At 44.2% G+C, this 18181-nt stretch overlaps 1 protein-coding gene across 4 annotated transcripts in view; it reads left to right on the top strand.

Moving 5' to 3' along the window:
* Nucleotides 1-421: 421 nt before the first annotated feature.
* Nucleotides 422-18181, top strand: part of ERBB4 (erb-b2 receptor tyrosine kinase 4) — a 1268185-nt gene continuing 1250425 nt past the window's right edge. For all 4 annotated transcript variants that reach the window (XM_053283383.1, XM_053283386.1, XM_053283382.1 and 1 more), the window contains exon 1: nt 422-1282. In XM_053283383.1, the coding sequence (XP_053139358.1) occupies nt 1201-1282 (82 nt within the window). In that variant the 5' untranslated portion in view covers nt 422-1200. The remainder of the gene's footprint in view (nt 1283-18181) is intronic.

Below are 18181 nucleotides of genomic sequence, written 5' to 3' on the forward strand. Positions count from 1 at the left end.
GACTAGAAGTGGGACTCGCTTCCAAGTAAAGATGGCTAGGATGGGGCGGCAAGTAGCCTAATGAAAGGGACTGGGAAAAGAAACAAAGCATTCCCGGAGCAGAGGGAGCCCACGCTGGATTTGGAACACCAGCGGAATAAATCGGCAAGAAAATGCATCCGATGCCAATTAGAGGAGCGCGCGAGAGAAAAGCCGCTTTCCTCTCCTTCCCGGTCTCAAAAGGCACATTGTTGCGCTTACTGGAAGCGGCTGCCTTTGCATTGCTCCATGGTAACCTGCGTGCAGCAGCCGCGCGCCCCGCTCAATGCACGCGCCCTGCTCCAGTGACAGGTGTTTCCCGGGTATTTTGGTCGGCTGGGGGAGGAGGAGAGCGGCTGATCCAAGCACGCCGGGAGGGGAGGCGGAGAGGGGGCGTGGCCTGCTCGGCTAAGAACCAACGAGGAGGCGGAGCCTGTACGGAGTTGCTCCAGCCTATCATCTCCTCCTCCTTCGGTGTTGGGTTTTTTGCGGGGGGCGGTTGGTTTGCTAATCTGTGTAGCAGCCGGAGAGCCCTGGGAGTAAATGGAACCGGCACTCCGAGGTTTGAGCACTCCAGTAGCTACCGGACGAGTGGAGGAAAGCGAAGGGAAAGGACGCGGCGGCAGTAAAATAAACTAATCCCCAAACAAACCCAAGGATATCTTTCCACCCCCCACCCCCGCCCCACACCCAGGGAACTAAGCGGGGAGCAGACGAGACGGAAAGACCGCGAGGGGGAACATAAAAGCCGGCGGCGAAACTGACTCTGAGGGGGAAAGCGGGGGGAGCTGTACGTGGGCTGTCTCTGACCTTCCTTCACTGTGGCAACAACTTTGGGGAGTTCTTGGCTTGGGGCTTTTGGAAAGAGCCTTCCGGACAGAGCTGGCCATGCCCAGGGCTGGAAAGTGAAAATACCTGTGCACCTGAGAGGGGAGTCCCTCTCTCTGGGTGGGACCAAGCGGCGTCCTGTAGCCCGGAGCCCGCTTCGTCTTCACACCTCTCGGGGAACAGAGAGAGAGAGAGAGAGAGAGACGCTTCGCTGCCATCATCGCGGCTGTCCAAGCGGAGGGAGACCGATGCCATTTGGACCATGTAATTTTGGAGACGAGGGCGTAGAGAGACTGTCCGGCTGCTGATCCTCCTCCTCCTCCTGTTTCTTCCTCTTCCTACCCAACCAAAAAAATGAAGCTGGCGAGAAGAGTCCTTGCCTGGGTGAGCTTTCTGGTGATCTCCGGGACCTTCCACCTCAGCGCTGCTCAGTCAGGTGCGAGCCTAGTTACTTCTCTTCTCGTGGGTCTTTTGGGGAGAGGGAGCGAGGGGGCTTGCTTGGTTGCTGGTCCTTTCTCCACGTCGATTCCGCCGAGATTTCTGAGATGTCCTTTGAAGATCGGCAGACCTGAAATGAACACGAAAATCCCGGCGGCTAACTGGTTCTCCAAAAAGGGCATCCCCGGATCATATTCCTGGTTTCCGTGTGTTGTTTACATGTCTAGGATAATCCCCGTCGTAGTGTATTTCCGAGAATGTTTATTATTATTATTGGGAAAAATTGAGAGATAGGTACAGTCAGCTAAACTAGTTGGCTTGCTTGTTATTCGTGGGGGCAACCTCGTTCCCACTTGGGCGCTTTCTGTGTTTGTGCGCGACGAGTTCATTTCCTTTTTAAAACTGGAAATATTCATTTTTGGATGTGCATGTCTGGCTAGGATTATAACCCAAAGCAGTGACTCAGAAAGTGGGGTTTGGTACAATACTGAAAACTGATCTTCCTCACCTTAATAATAATAATTTAAAAACCCACCCACCCCCTCTTTCTCTCTCTCTCTCTCACACACACACACACACACACACACACACACACACACACACACACACACTCCATCTCTTTTATATGTCATCAGTGGAGGGAAATTCTTTCAAAATGTGTGCTCTGCTGAAGAGGCTGGGATGACTCGTGTCTCCGCCACTTCTCAGCACCTGTGGCCCAGAATCGGATTGGTGGCTGTTGGGGCGGCGGGAAGGAATGGCCTTTTCAATAGAGGAGTAGCTGAGGGGTCGTCTTGTCCTCTGGCCGAGATCAGGGAAGGTTAGAGGAGAGGAACCACTGTCGGCTGGTCGCGTGTGCGTGTGTTCTTGCGGTTTTGAGCTGTCAGGGCAGATTGACTGCTGGTGGAGGGAGGGAGAGAAGGAAGGGGGCGCTTTTTAGCCAAAACAAAGGGCCCGATCCAGCCCAAATCGCAACACGTTCCAGCACCCTTTGATGTGAGGGGGAGGGTTAAGCACCTGTTTAAATCTCTCCCATCGAAATCAATGGGGGACGAAAGTACTTAACTTTGGATGGATTGCGTGTGCATCGAGTACTCTGTTTTGCTTGTCACACAGATCTTGGGGGAGGGGAGGGGGCAAAGCGGACAGACCCCCAAACTGCAGCTTCTACCCTTCAAAGCTGTCGCGGAATACGGGTTAAGGGGTTTCCAGCACACACACACACACCCCATCTCTTTTTAACCCTTTTTGAGGATTTATGTTGGTGAGACAGAAAGAGGGATTCCCTTTTACACCGACCCTGAAGAAATCCAGATCCCTATCGGAATGACTGGTCCTTGTTGGCAACGTCTCAAGGACTGACCGCCGCCCTAATCAGGTGTCACCTAATGGATCCGGTGTCCAGAGGACACGGTCGGTGGTACCAGAAGCTCCTGGAAGAGCGGGTGTCAAGCTTGTTTCCAGAGGGGCTGGGGTGGCAGTGCTGTTTCTCATGACAGCCGCTAAGCTGAGTGCAAAGTTGGGGACACTTTGATCTTCTCGCCCGCTGGGAGATGCGAGTGTAAAGGGCGCCAGATTGCTCTAGCCAGCCACAAGCAAAAGGCAGACTTCTGTCTCTTGCAGCCTGACGCTGCTGGTGGAACAGTGTTTCTATGGAAGTAAAGTCCAGCTCATTTCATCGGGCTTGACTTCCAAGTAAGAAAACGATTAGGACTTCTGCGGTAATTTCGCATTGATCCCCTTAAGGGGAGCTGAATCCAGATCATTGGATATCTGGGTTCCAAGGAGCTTTTAAAAGGCCACCGATCGGGCTGCGTAAACTAACCCTCTTCAACTTCTGTGAATCCCGCACTCCTGTTTGTTGGGCCGAGTTGTAGATGCCTTGATCCGGAGCCGCCCGCCCCCCCCCCCCTGCGTTTTAAGGGTGTCATCACCACTATACCCTTTTGCGCTGTCTTAACTCCGGAGTTGTTTGATTATCACGCTCGAACTGAAACGCAAGAAGAATGCCCAAATGGATGGATGGAGCCCTTTTTGGGGGCTATGCCTTCGGTGGCTGCCCTTCTTTGCCTTCCTGTTCTGGGATTCCCTGGCCATGCTGACCTTGGAACACTTCCTTGAGAGTGAGACGGCGAGCATTTAGCTGAGCCTAGTAATCTCCTCGAGGAAACCCTGTTGATCTTGAAGATGTGCTCAGGCAGGCTTGTGATTGGTCCCTGCGTTTGATTATTCACCTGAGCTGCTGGGGTTTCACATGCTTTCTGGTGTTCTCTCCCCCTCCCCAAAACTCTTAAATATAATCCAAATTACTTCTGGAACTCTCTTTCCCAAAGAGAACCACCCTGTGTTTTTACCAGCTGCCTTATCTTAACCTTTGCAGTGACTCAAAGTGAAGGATGGTCTTTTCTTTTTCAAGGCTGCAGATGCTCAGGTCTTAAATGAAGAAGTAAAACTTGAAGAAGGAAAAAAAAAAAACAACCCTGGAATATAGATGTGTACATGTGTGAGGAATTAGTGATTGCTTAGTGATTGCTAAGGAAAGGCAGCACTTGTACATAAGCAAGATCTGTGCATACATACAACAGGAAAGAAGATGTTTGCACATTCTTAACTATATCAAGCGCTATATCAGTGGCACTTCTTTCTACAGCGACACTTCCCGGCTGATGGTGCCCTTAGTGTGCAGGGCCCACACAGCAGCAGCTGCCCGTATCAAGCCGCTCCGTGTGTGAGAGAGCATGAGAAGTATTAGCTGATCTTCTCTCAGTAAATCTACACAGGGATTCCCTTCCCTCCCCCTACCCCCGCCTGCCAAGCCGGTGGCAGTTTGGAGGAGTTTGTTTTGGTCCAAATGAGAAATTAAGTGTGGATAAGTAAACTGAGCTGCCAGAGGGCGACAAGATGTTGAGTGAATTGCTTTTAGATGAAACAAATTAAGGAAACGAGGGGAGACAATCTGCTTCTTGCATTATTAGACATGGCTTCGAGTTCATGGGGGGAAAGTGGCATATTTTTGAAATGCTAATTTCTTAAGAAGTGGGAAGAATGCACCTTATTTACAGCTCTATGTGAACAGCATGAAAATACTGGTGTTTGTTTTGTTTTTGTTGGGAATTTTTGGTTGTTGGGTATGCTACATGCAAACCAAAAAACCTTTAAGGGAGCAGATTTTGTTCTTTGCCTCTTCCTCCAAATAAATATATCTGAAGAAATGCTCCCAGCTGTGTTTGTTCCTTTTACTACTTGGCTCCTGTAAGGATAGCCCCAACCCCCTTTGAGATGTTTTCAAAGGGATGATCCTAAGAACGCGTTCTCATTTCTTCCTGGGATGTTTCATTACTATCAGCCTGATTCAGAGACCATTTGAACCAGATTACCTGAAGGTGAACAGTTGTTGAGATGGCTGATCTCAGGGAAGCAAAATCAGCGAGGAAACATTTTATTTTGTTTACTGGGCCAAGAATACCTATTGGTGTAACAAACTTTGCCCACTCTTACAACAGGAGAGAGGAGTATTGCCTTGTCTAGTTAGTAGTTTCTTGAATTAAATGCCTATAGGCTTATTTGAATTAATAGGGCTACAGTCCTTGTAAGCAAACACATAGTGCATCAGTTACGCATGATTAGGATCTGGCTATATATCTGTTTACATCCCTTTAGTCCAGATAAACTGGTATGTGGGATCATGCTGTGTGTTGTTTACATGTCAGATCTCACAGCTAGTTTCTCCTCTGCAGCACCTTCCTTCAAAATTAACACAACCTCCTACATACAGTAACATGGTGGTTTTGTGTGCTAGACAGATATGATCAGGCATTCTAGTCCACACATATTATATTTCATTGTTTAATTTGGATAGCTGCCTAAGGCATAGAGGCAAGCCATTTTTTTCCCTTTCTAGATGTTAAGGTGTCTCCAAACATTGTTGAGTAAACCCAGATAAACTGGCAATCTGATTGCATGTGAGCCAAAAGCCAGATAATAGTATAGGGACTGAGAACAAAAACAGTCTGAGTAAAAGGTCTATTTACCTTTAAGGCAGCTATGCTGGCAATATGGAGCCCTGTTGTTTTGATTCCATTTTTACAGGAGTTCCCATTTTCAAGATGCTTGCGGTTCTTATTTATTGTGTGCTGAAAATGAAACTGCTTTGATTATAGCTGATCCATTTATGCAGAACAAAGATCTATATTTACAGCAATTTATTGCATTTTCTAAGTGGTCCAGTAAGAGTTTAAACCTGGCTTATTTAAACAGTAGTAAGCTAAATGTTAGAGTCATGATAAATCTCAATAGACAAGAGATGTGAAAAAGTTTGGCAAATACTTGTTTTTTGATTTGCATATATTGCAATTATGGTTCTGTTTTTATAGCACCATGTTCCCTGGTCTTCTGAGAGAGAAATAAAATATTCCTTTTTACCATCATTGTTTTAAGAAAACACTTTCAGGTTTGGGCTGTTTTCCTCTGAAACTCTATTGGATTATTGTTCCCCATGAATGCTACTTTGGTCCTTTGTCCATTTTAAAATTACTGTTTCTCTTGTATTTCCTTCTGTTAGGTTTTTCCACGGGTAATTCCAGGATATTAATAATTCTACTTATTTCTGCACAAGCCTTTCTTCTCTGTTAGCCATAGTTGAAATATCATTTCTTATTCCCTCTGTTTTTCCCCCCTTTGTTCCCTTGCAGGCTAGCCTTCCTTCCCATTTTTGACTCTATATTTCACATTTTGATTTATTCCTCTTTGCCTAGTCTGTTTCTGTCACATGGTTATTTCGTTAGGTATCTTGTTTTTGCCAATGCTAGGGATCCACAGTACAATTAAGCATTTGAATTTAAGGGCTTCAATCCTGTACACACTTATTTGGGAGCAAAGGACATTGAACCCAGTGGGACTTGCTTCTGAGTAAGCATGCATAGGATTGGGCTGCATGTCACAATTCTCAAAGCGATGAAACAACCATTTTGTTATTAAGCTGGAGTAGCAGCTCCCTGGAATATGTTGATGCCTAATTGCCTTTGGGTTCCAGAGCACTAGTCCCACTGACTAGATCATCTTCAATCCAAGCCCTCAAGTTCAACTAGACTGTGGATTGCTGCCTGAGCCGCTTTCTGTTTACTCCCTCTGATCAATCTGACATGGCTGGCTGAGTGGACAATCACAAAGCTATTCTGCTGCCCAGATTTATTCCTGGAAGAAAATAAAATGGCATTGATCCAGGGTCAGTTGCTCTTGAAAACATTGACTTCCAAGGCTGAATTGGTCCTTAAAGGACTGCTTATGCATCCCTTGGGTGCAATCTCTTACATTCTCTCCTGAATCAAGAAAGGAGGAGGCCCCTTTATTTAAATATGAAGAGAACTGCTTTAATTGTAAACACTTACTGATCCATTGTTGACCTATTATCTCATGACTGATGCATTCTCTGAGGAGTTCACAAAGCTGCCTTCCACAACCTGCCTTGCTCTGCATTAATCCTGGTGCAGCCTCATTATATTTGACTGGGTGGCTGGCTTATGGTAGCCATGGGACTTTCCTATGCAGTTCCAGTGAAATAAATGCCGATACACTTCTTCCATGCATTTCATGGAATCCTGCACAGGAAATCTTTGAACTGGAATGTGTGCACTGCCTATTGGCATGTCCTGAATCAGACAGATGATTTTTCCCCCTTTGGAAACTGTAAACTGTGTGACTCTGATCTAAAGTGCACAAAGCGGTCTTTCAGATAAGCACAACCAGAATGATCAACACATCCACTTACTGTATGTGCCACAGGAAAGCCTGTTCCATGCTGTCTGGCCAGCTACTTGCCTGGAAAGGTTGTGGCTAAATGGGCAAATGTATGAAATAAGGAAAGGCAGCATCCTCTAGAGGTTAGAGTATTTGGTTTTGATTGCTTCATGTACTTCCATGATGATGTAATTAGAGAATGCTGTCTGTAAAATGGGAATTGAGGGATCTGAATAAAGAGAGACTTTGAAGCCCCTTGCATATTAACAGCCCCATTCTATGCACAAGTAGGCATGCTTAAGCCCATTGATGTCAGTAGGCTTAAGAGCAACTGCATTAGATCAGGCTGCACAAGAGCGCAATGCTAACTGCTAGGACTCCATCTGAATTCCATAAGCTTTGTGTCAGGTGTTTGGGCACAACCCGCTGACACTGGTTTCCTGTGCAAGACCAATGGAAATGATTGGAAACACTGCAAGAGCAATAAGTCGGCTGACTGGGGGGTGGGGGCGGGCTAGTGTGCTTCTGTGTCCTTAACATCAACTTGGTGTCAGAAATCTACAGGTGATGGCTTTCAGAGCATGGAGATAAACAATGTCACCCATTTGTGTCTGCACATCAGGCTGCTTATAGTAAAGAATGGCTACAATGATCACGTGAAAATTTCTACCGGTGGAAGAAAAATCCCATAGTAGATTGTTACCTTGGCTTAATTTTGAATAAAACGTTAAACTAACAACTCTTTGACTATTCTGTATGAAGGAACAAGAAAGAACAGCCAATTACATTGTTCTGCTATTGTTTGCTGAAGAAGGAAAGGAAAATAATACAAATTAATTTGTGTATGGATGGTTCAGAACTTCTCGCCATCTGAGTTCCTTGTTAGAGTTCTGGTCTTGTTTTCAAAGTGGAACATTAGGAATTCTCCATTGTTCCTTTTTTCATTTCTGAATTTTGTGCAGAGTGTTCTGCATGTGCTGTTTGCCAAAGTTTTCCTTTACTAATGAGAATATGCACAGATAGAACACTGCAGAACAAATTTGATGTCATGTTACATAAGGTAGCATTAAGATTCTTTGTGTGTGGTAATTTACCAGTGCACAGAAGTACAGGTATGCATCAGTAAAACACTGCACAAAAATCAATCTTGCACAATTGCATGTTCAATCCCATACAGCAGTAATACTGCTTTTTTGCAGTGTTTATACATGTACCCATATTTTCCTAGGGGAGATGCCAACGGACAGGAAAAATTGAAAGAAACAAACTCTGTGTGCTCCAGTTCGGGAATTAATTTAGAAATTCTTCTAATTGGAATCCAGGAGGTGTGTAGGGCAGGGCAGAGCAAACCAAAGGAAGAAGACAGGAAGCACAGAAAAGTCACATAATCAGAATTTGATTATATAATTATATGGAATTTGGTCAATTTTTCCTCTGCTGATTGAAAGCTAGTGAAACCTGCCCTTTTTAGAGCTGCACTGGATGTTGGCTTGTAGATATCTTTGGTGCAAAAGTAGTGCTTGTGAGGTACGAGAAGGATCTGAGATATTTCCCCACCCCCCAAAGCTTTGCTGCTCAACTTTCCCACAGACTGTTCATTGATTAATCAGCAGCTTACTTTAGTTCTACTTCTGCATGGAAAGTGCTCCTAGCCAGCTTAGTGAGTATGATGACATTACAAAGCCAATTCAGAGTGACTGTAATGCTTCCTATCCTCACTCTTGCATCTTTTTGCAGGCCCTCTAAATAAATTGTCGAAAGGCAGGGCACTTCTCGCAGCTGATGAAAACTTTTGTGAAAACTGCCCCCCCTTCTTTGGCTGAGCCTTACTCTTATTTTTAATACAAGTGTTGTAGAATTGTTAAATATTGAATGTCAGATTAACTCTTGCCCAGTTCAAAGTATCCAGCTGCTCTGTCAAATTGTTTGTAGTTACTGTATTTTTGTGCTCTCCCCTTCGATAATGATGCTCCTATTTAATCTGATGTTGCTTGGCTCTGTCAAGGAGAGCTTCTCCTAAAGAGCTATATCATGTATCAGGCTGAGAACCATTCAAATAAGGTTGATCTTCCTCATTTGGCTCAAGTTAAGTGGGCATCAAATGTGTTTGCATTATCTTCATAAACAGCCAAGAGCATAATTCATAGAGCAGAATTCAAAATGCCATATTTTGAATGCTACTTTATCAAGATAAGCGTTGATACCAGGGCTGGTGTCCAGGGATTGGGATTGCTGGGCAGTTGCCAAGGTCCCACTGCCAGCCCTTGTACAGTGGTGGGGGAGTGTGATGGGATGGGAGAGAGGAGGTGATATCAGACAGACAGACAGAGACACGCACACACACACACACTCTTCTCACCTCATCTCTCCCATCTCATCTGCTAAGGTGAGCTCCACCACAGACCTTAGGAGGAGCCCTTAGAGGGAAATTTGCTGAAAGTCACATGGAAGCTGGTAGAAACACACTCCTGACAGATGTGTGTTTTTCAACTCGAAAAGACAAATGACTGTATTTAGGGCGGTGGTCTGTCAAGGGTAGACAAGGACTTTTGTTTCTGAGCTTCTAATAAACTTTGGAAGTTATTCTCATGACTTAAAGTACAGTACATTGAGAAGTATTCTTTCACTGAATGAAGAAATGTTAAAATAGGTAACTGGTTACCAATAGGTAAATGGTTATGAGACATCTTTCAGTCAGCTGACACTAATTCTATTTAGAGCAATGAATAGGCTTGCAGATTGCCCATACTTGGCAAACTTGGCTTGTCACATGTTTGATATAAAAACAAGGTTATTGAACAAATGATGGGTGCGCTCCAAAGTGTGCCTCAGTGCCATTGAAACTAGTGGGATCTAAGCAGTAAAGTAACTGACCTTTTGGATTCTGTCCTGTGTTCATTGGGTTATATATAGTTTGGCTTGGCAAGGAGAGGACATAATTTGGAGCTCTGGTTTCAAGTCTTTAGTGTGTGAAGCAGCAATGAAAATATAGCAAAAGTTGAGTCAGACGTTTCTCCACCTTTACTTTGACTCAGTTTGCACAGAGCTCTTGTCGGGCAAAGATCAGATAAGGAAGAACAAAATATGTCATTCTGTTTTCTAACAAGAGGAGATTGATTTTCAAAACAATTGGTGGAGTCCATTTGTGGTTCTGGGAGCCTTGAGAACAGTGTTGAGTCTCCCAAGGCTTTGGGAAGTTTAAGTGGCCACTCTCATGTCTCCTTTTTTGATCCCTTCAACTAGAACATTTCTATTTCGATGGCAACGTTTGGTATTCTGACCCAAGAGTGCTCTTACTTCATTGATGCAGCTGCTGTTGTGTCTAGAAAATGTATAGAACCCATTTAAACAATTTGTACTTCACTAATAGGTGTGTTAGATTGGTGCATCCGTGTGTGTGTGTGTGTGTGTGTGTGTGTGTGTGTGTGTGTGTGTCCGACCAGATGGCAATGTCCAGGACCTAGATATCAAAAGGGAAATAGCTTCTGTTTCTTTCTTTAAATTCTGGCAATATATGACTCCACACTGATTATACAGTTAATGCTGTATGTGGCTGACCCAGAAGCTCCACAATTAGTCAGTCAAGACTAGATGCTTCTGTAAGATACTTCTGTGTAGATTGAGATATCTTGTTGTTGTTCAGCCAACAACAGAGAGAAATGCCTCTCTCTCTCTTTACCCACCTGTTAGGGAGTTGAGGGAATGTATTGGTAAAAAACCCAAACCATGGCTAACATCCAGAACAATAAACTGCTTGCAGAGGGATGTTGCATTCGTGTGAAAATTAGTGTGCTGATTAGTTGCATTGTCTGGCACTTGTACTCCAGACTTGTGTTGCGCAGCTGCAAACATGCTTGTACTTACACATCAGTTGCATTACTGTGGCATTCAATCAATCAATCAATCAATCAATTTATATACCACCCTTCCTAAAGTGACTCAGGCTGGTATACATTAAAATCACTTGTTTTGAAGGGGACGCTTGCACAAGAGTGCAGTTCTGCAAATCCCTTCTTTTTAAAGCACAACTATGATAATTTCTTGCACTAGGGCAAATCTGCTTGCTCTGCAAGCAGTTTGTTGCTCAACCGTTGACCAGAATTTCTTGGTTCAAATGCTGGTTCATTTATGAACTTACTGGTAATGTGGGAAGAACAACATGACAAGCATCTATTTCATGAAATGGTGTAAGATAACATTTTGGAGGTCAGAAGATATATGTGGTTGTATATATTTATGTTTGTGCACTGCTTCTGAGTGCTGTGTAGAAAGGTGGTGTAAAAGCCATATAAGTAGTAATAGGTAAGTGGATGAACTTGCTTATGCAACCTAGAACTCTGGTGTTTGGTATGCCTCCTTGTCTTCTGCAAGAAGTATGCATGGATTCCTTTGGGTAAAAGGCCCATGCTCCTCTTTAGTGATGTGTCCATAATATGCAAGGCTGTTGACATCTCATGATTCTTGGCAAGTACAGCATGCGACAAATGGAACAGGATTTCTCACCACCACCCTTTTTTTCTTGTAAGGCTGCAAAGGAAGATTTGAACACTGGTGGTAAGAAATATGGTGGGGGGGTGAAGAGAAGGTGCAAAATGTTAAGCATTGCCCCACATGCTAGTTTTCTGAAAAATAAATAACAGTAAGTTTCATATTGGTTTCCATCCTAAACATAAACACAAGTGCGCCCATGGGGAGCCGCCATGTAGTTATACTGATGCTCTTTATATAACATGACTGATAAATAAATATTTTGAGTATGTGAAAAGTGTTCTTCTTTCAAGTAATAATGAGGTCCAGCAATGGGGGGTTGGAGAAGCCATGAGCTATTTGTTTGGGGAAGGATGTGCCCCTTCACCCTCCTCTGGCATCGCCAATGGACTTGGAAGTGTGTGAGTCATATCTGGGATAGTTTCAGAAGTGGGTTGAGCAGATAATGCTTCCAGCCACTGTGGTCATGGGAAGGTTCAGTGCTCTGCATAGCCACCCAGTGATTCTTATAACACTTACCGGCCACTTTCGCATAAGCACAAGTGGTTTATAATGGATAAAATGTGTTCGCATACTTGCATACATGTTATTTGAATTAAAACATTTATACACCATCTTTCCATTTCAAACTGAACAACAAAATACAACCTTGAAGCACACATGTGTGTGCATGTACACATGCACACACCACAATAATCAGACCACCCCACTCCCCGCAAAAAAAAAAAAAAAAAAAAGCAACCAAGAAATTGCAACATCCACTGATTTCTGGTTCAACTTATAGCTTTTAAGCAGTCAGGCCAAAAATGAGACAGAATAGGAACATCTTGCAACTTTTCCTAAAAAGCATGTGGCAGCAGCTGCCAAATAAATAAAGCAGCCAAATTTGCAAACTTGATACAGTCTAGAGAATTCATCTTTTCTTGGCACAGAATTCTGTGTGCGCGTGCATTTAAAATACAAAGTAAATACAGTCCTGATTAGATAGAGAATAATGGTGCATTTCTCAGGGGAATATTTGCTGGATATCTCTGTGGACAGCCATCAAACTTGGTCTATTCCATATGTTTCCAGAAATGCACTGCATAAGACAGGTATCCGGTAATTGAAGGCTCATTAACTTGACCACATTCTGAAAAATAGTTAATTGTTCAGTTAAAAAAAAAATTGTTGTTGCCTAGGGACCAGTATTCACACAAGCTACTTATATTTGCTTTATGCAAACAGAACATGGCACCAGCTATTAACTTGTATTACTGTACTTGAACGGAGTGCCTTAACTGATGGGGCGGCGGGGGCAAACATTCAAATGGTAGAAAATGTTAATATGGAGAATATTGTAGAAAATGTTAATATGCATGGCCTTGGAGATGTTTAAAATAGACTGCTCATTAATAACAAATTCAGCTATTTTTTGGAGACAGCAGGAAATAACTTATTATTGTTGTATGTAAATATCTTAAAAGCCGTTAATATGACAGCCCCACATTATGGGAGGAGAGCTGGTCTTCTGGTAGCAAGTATGCTAAGTAGAACTTGCCCTGGTTCACATTGGAATGGGAGACTACGTGTGAGCACTGTAAGATATCCCCCTTATGGGTTGGGGCCGTTCTGGGAAGAGCACCTGCATGTTTGCATGCAGAAAGTTCCAGGTTCCCTACCTGACATCTCCAGATACTGAGAGAGACTCCGGCGGAACCTTGGAGAAGCTGCTGCCAGTCTGTGTAGACAATACTGAATTAGATGGACCAAGGGTCAGACTCAGTAGAAGGCAGCTTCCTGTGTTCCTAAGCATTCATTTAAGTCCCATGGAGTGGATAAGCTTGATTGTATCCAACATGAGTTATGATACTGGAGAACTTTACAACCCTATTCACTCAAAAGTACAGTAAGTGAAATTGGCTGAAATGATGCACAGCTTTCTGGCACTGGAACACCCTGCACTGGAGCTGCAGCAAATGGGAATTACTGCAGTAGCACTGCTTGCACAACCCAGGAGTGGCTCATCCTAATTTGGGTGGGGGCAAAGGATTCACAGTTGCCGCTCCTCCTGTGAAGTCCATTTGCTCCTGCCCCAGCGTCAATGAGAGCTGTGTTGTCTGCAGGCTAGCCATTTGCCACATAGAGCTGCATGGGCTGGTAAATCATTGATCAGCCTGCACAGCTCTACCTGAAAAATGGCCAGCCTGCAGGCAGCATGGCTCTCATTAATGCTGGGGCAGCGTGATGTGTGGGAGAGGAGCAAACACAGCTCCAAGATGGAGAGGTAGCCAAAGAAGTACCTCCTTTGATGCCCCTGCTGAGTGGTTAGGACAAGGCACTCCTGGCACAACCATTTGCTCTCAACAGTGCAGGGTCTGCTTTCGAGTCCCTAGCAGCAGGGGCAGAACCACCATTGTGCAGACAGGTCCAAAGAACCTGGCTTCCACTCGCTGCAGAGCCGCCCCATCCAACCTGGCCATGCCCCCTGCATCTGACATCTGATGCAGGGGGGCTTGGCCATACGCAGAATTCTGGCCACGAGGCCCCATCCACAAGGTGCTTCTGCCAATGCTGACTGGGAACCCAGCACTGCATCTCACAAAGAGTCGTTCTGCTATCACTAACAAAGGAGACAAAATGCCCCGCCACCCCCGCAATCATCTTCTCATGCGATGCAAAGCTTTCACAGGAGTCACTTTGTATCAATGAAAAACTAACTCCAGGAGGAGTTTTGAGAACAATGAAGACACATCCATGGATTTTTTTTCTGAATTGTATTCGAGGGAGGGCTTATCCTAATTGAAGTTATGATGGTGTAACAATCTATATTGGCCTATCTTAGCAGGTTTGAGCATGTACATTCCATGTATAGTTCTTAGGAAAATGGAAAAGTTATTCTTAAGGGAGGACAGAAGTGAGCACATGTGCATTAAAATGTATGTACGGCAGGGCTTGATCCACAGAAGATCTTCCTGCTGACACAGTGTCTGTATATAGCATATCATCATCATCATCATCATCATCATCATCATACTTTATTTACAGCCTTTGACCAAAAGATGTATATAGCATATATTTTTTAAAATGCATTGCATTCTCTTTTCTATGCACAAAATGCATGTAGCAAGGAGATCCATGTGTATAAAGTAACTGCTTTTCAGGACTATTAATATGCATAAAAGCAGAGCAGTTGACATGGCCAGCTTCAATGGTTTGTTTGGATTTTTTTTCCTTAGTGCCCACTGAGTAAATATGTTTAAAGCTGGATAAACAGATATTAATGTTTTAAGTAGACAGTATTGTTTAGTTCTTCAACCAGCTATAAATCTGGGAGGACAATGCCTCTTCACTGGAGTGAGTGTTTGTCTTACACATGGACTTAACAGAGCTTAGGAGGATTCCACTGATGTAATGCATAAATGTTCTTTTTCCGTCTGTGTAAAAAGCTGAATAAGCTTGGCAACTTTGACTCCAGATTGTGCTCTGTAGACAGCACTGATCATTTCATGTCACCTCTTCAGGGCTTTATTCTCTTGTTATGTTATGGAATTCTATGATATATTGTGCAGATAATGAATCCCTTGTGGCAGGACTCTCAAATATGATGCCAAGGGGGCCATTGTGGCTTTTGAGACCTGCTAAGCCCTTACTGAAAGCCACCTAATGGGGCAGCAGAAAAATGATTTGCCTAGTGAGCAGTAGGTTGCTGGTTCGAATCCCTGCTGGTATGTTTCCCAGACTATGGGTATGTTTTCCCAGACGATGTTTCCCAGACTATGGGAAACACCTATATCGGGCAGCATTGATATAGGAAGGTGCTGAAAGGCATCATTTCACACTGCGTGGGCGGTGGCAGTGGTAAACCCCTCCTGTATTCTACCAAATAAAACCACAGGGCTCTGTGGTTGCCAGGAGTCAACACCGACTCGACGGCACAACTTTACCTTTAAACCCTTACCACACTGTCATTGTCAGGCAAAGGGACTGATGCAGCAGCAGCTGCTCCTGCAGGCCAGAATTGTTCATTCCATTTAAATCAACAGAAGTCAAAGGCATGTGGAGAAGTGTGAAAATTGCAAGTTGTAAGGTGGGTGGGGTGGGGTGGGGTGATAGTATACATAATGGTAAGCTGTGGTTGGGGAAAAGAGACTGGAGACCTGTCTGGATGTTCTAAATATGGTCAGTGTGTGCATGGTGGTAGATTCAACTTCATGTCCACTAGCCACAACCTCTCACTTTTCAAGGTTCCATCTCCACAGGGATGTCTGTGCATGTACACACCAGCCACACGTAGACTCCCTACACACAGTCAATACACTCTTCTTCTTCTTTGCAGGGCACAGGTACATGGTTTAAGCCTATGTGCATTGGTTTGTACACATATGGACCTTGTACATGTATGGGTCTATGTACAGATGGAATCTGTGGAGGTCAGGCACAGCTACTGGTTCATTAGAACAGGGCATGTTTCTATGATAAGCTTTGGGAGCAGTCCCATAGCATTGGCTATGTCTACAAAAATGTCCCTAGGTGTTTACACCTTAAAAACAAACATAACAATTAAAAACAACCAAATGCCTGCCTAAAATAATGGCTGCATTCACACGTAACACAGAACTGCAGTTGAATGGTCCAGAGGTTCCGTGAGCATTATGTCTGAGCGTGTGGAAATGCAGTTTGGTATGGCAACAAACCCAAGGTTTCAGATTTGTAACTCCAGTCTGAACTGTCTGGTTGTAATGAGTTTCATTGCCGCAGCCCAAGGTTGGATGCAGCCTGCAGTACATCGAAATTCAGAACTGCAGGCGTCATCCCCGGTCCCCTGGGGTTCTTCCTCAGCTGTGGCTGTGATCGGCTGTGCAGGCTGTCCTTCATGGAAGAAAGAAGCCTGTACAACCAGTTCTCCCTCCTCTTTACAGGCTCACTGACTGCAGAGAGGGAGCTCTTCATTATGTCCAAATTCAGATGGAAGAGTGGGGGGCAGGAGCGCAACTGCAGGTCATTGGACCTGAGCCTCTGCGTTGCATGCAGATGCAGCCAATATGTGTTTATGATGGTCCTAAAGGCCACCAGAGTTGCTATAGGCTTCACATTTCTGTGTCTGTATGAAGCTGAATTATGCTGGGTTGGACTGCTGGTCTTTCTAGCCTGGTGCTGCTTGCTCTGGCTAGTGATGGGTACCTGGTGGTCCTTCTTAACTCTGCTGCCTGGGATAATTTTGGCTAGAGAACTTTCTGTAGACCAATGTGCTTGTTAAAGATGGTAAGCCAAAGTTGAGGAACACTCTGGGTTAGTTTACCTTCTGGACTGGGAGAAGCTGGTCTTCATTTGCCAGTCTGACAGTGGTGCTCACTTGGTATGGTGTACTGTCAAGTCATGAGAGGCCTGACTTATCTCATGAACTGAGAATGAATCTCTAAATAGATCCCCCGGATCTATTTCTCTATACCAACTTCATCAGGAACTGGCATGACCCTGCTGTGCCTGCCTGGAGGCAATATTGGGCTGGATGAGGGATAACAGGCTGAAGTTCAGTCCAAACAAGACAGAAATAGTGTCTGTAGGGAGTCGGGATCGAAGAGATGGTTAAGATCTCTTTGTTTTGGATGGGGTTACACTCCCCCTAAAAGATCAAGTTCATAGTCTAGGTGTGCTCCTGGATCCCAGACTCTCCCTGGTTTCTCAGGTTGAGGCTGTGGCCAGGATATCAGCTGATACGCCCGATACGTCCATTTCTGGAGACCAATGACAGTTGTACATACACTGGTAACCTCTAGGCTTGACTTCTGTAGTGCAGTCTACGTGGGGCTGCCTTTGTACATAGTTTGGAAACTACAATTGGTTCAGAATGCGGCAGCCAGATTGGTCTCTGGATTTACCCAAAGAGACCATATAACAACAATTCTAAAAGAACTGCATTGGTTGTTGATATGTTTCCGAATGAAATTCAAAGTACTGGTTATTACCTACAAATTCCATAACAGATTGGGTACAGGGTACTTAAGAGAGCAACGTCTCTGTTGAGAACCCTGTCGCCTATTAAGATCATCTTGAGAGGCCTGGTTACGGTTGCTGCCGACTCATTTGGCAGTTCAGGACTGGGCCTTCTCTGTGGCTGCCCCAGGGCTTTGGAACATGCTCCCTGCTGAAATAAGAGCATCTCCTTCTCTGTTTGTTTTTAGGAGGGCCCTGAAGACATACCTGTTTTCCTAGGCTTTTACCTGAAATCTAATTTTTAAATTTTAATGTGTTTTTATTTATTATGATATTCATCTTTTTACAAATTTTAAATTTTTATATTTTGTATTATGTGTTTAATTCATAATATAGACTGAGATTTTATATAAGGCAGTATATACATTCAATAAATAAATAATAATAAACAAAACACATCCCAGGAACTGCCACCCAGAGGACTCTGGGCCTTGTTCTGATGCACACTCTCAGTTTCTGCTGGCTCTGAATCTCAGCTCTAATCTCAGTGCAGGACACCTGCCTGAACCCATCTATTAGTAGGTCTGATCTGATGGCAGAGGCTTGCACTGGCTTCTGGGGTATGAGATTGTTGAGGACTAGTGTGTTTAGTATCTGTTGCAGAGTACAGATTATTCCTACTAGTCTCTCAAAATCTTAATTGCCAGTAAATGACAACCTTCATCAAGTTTCTGATATTTACTATAATGTACTACAC

This window comes from Hemicordylus capensis, chromosome 1 (genome assembly GCF_027244095.1).
Source record: "Hemicordylus capensis ecotype Gifberg chromosome 1, rHemCap1.1.pri, whole genome shotgun sequence".
In the NCBI taxonomy this organism is placed as follows: domain Eukaryota; kingdom Metazoa; phylum Chordata; class Lepidosauria; order Squamata; family Cordylidae; genus Hemicordylus; species Hemicordylus capensis.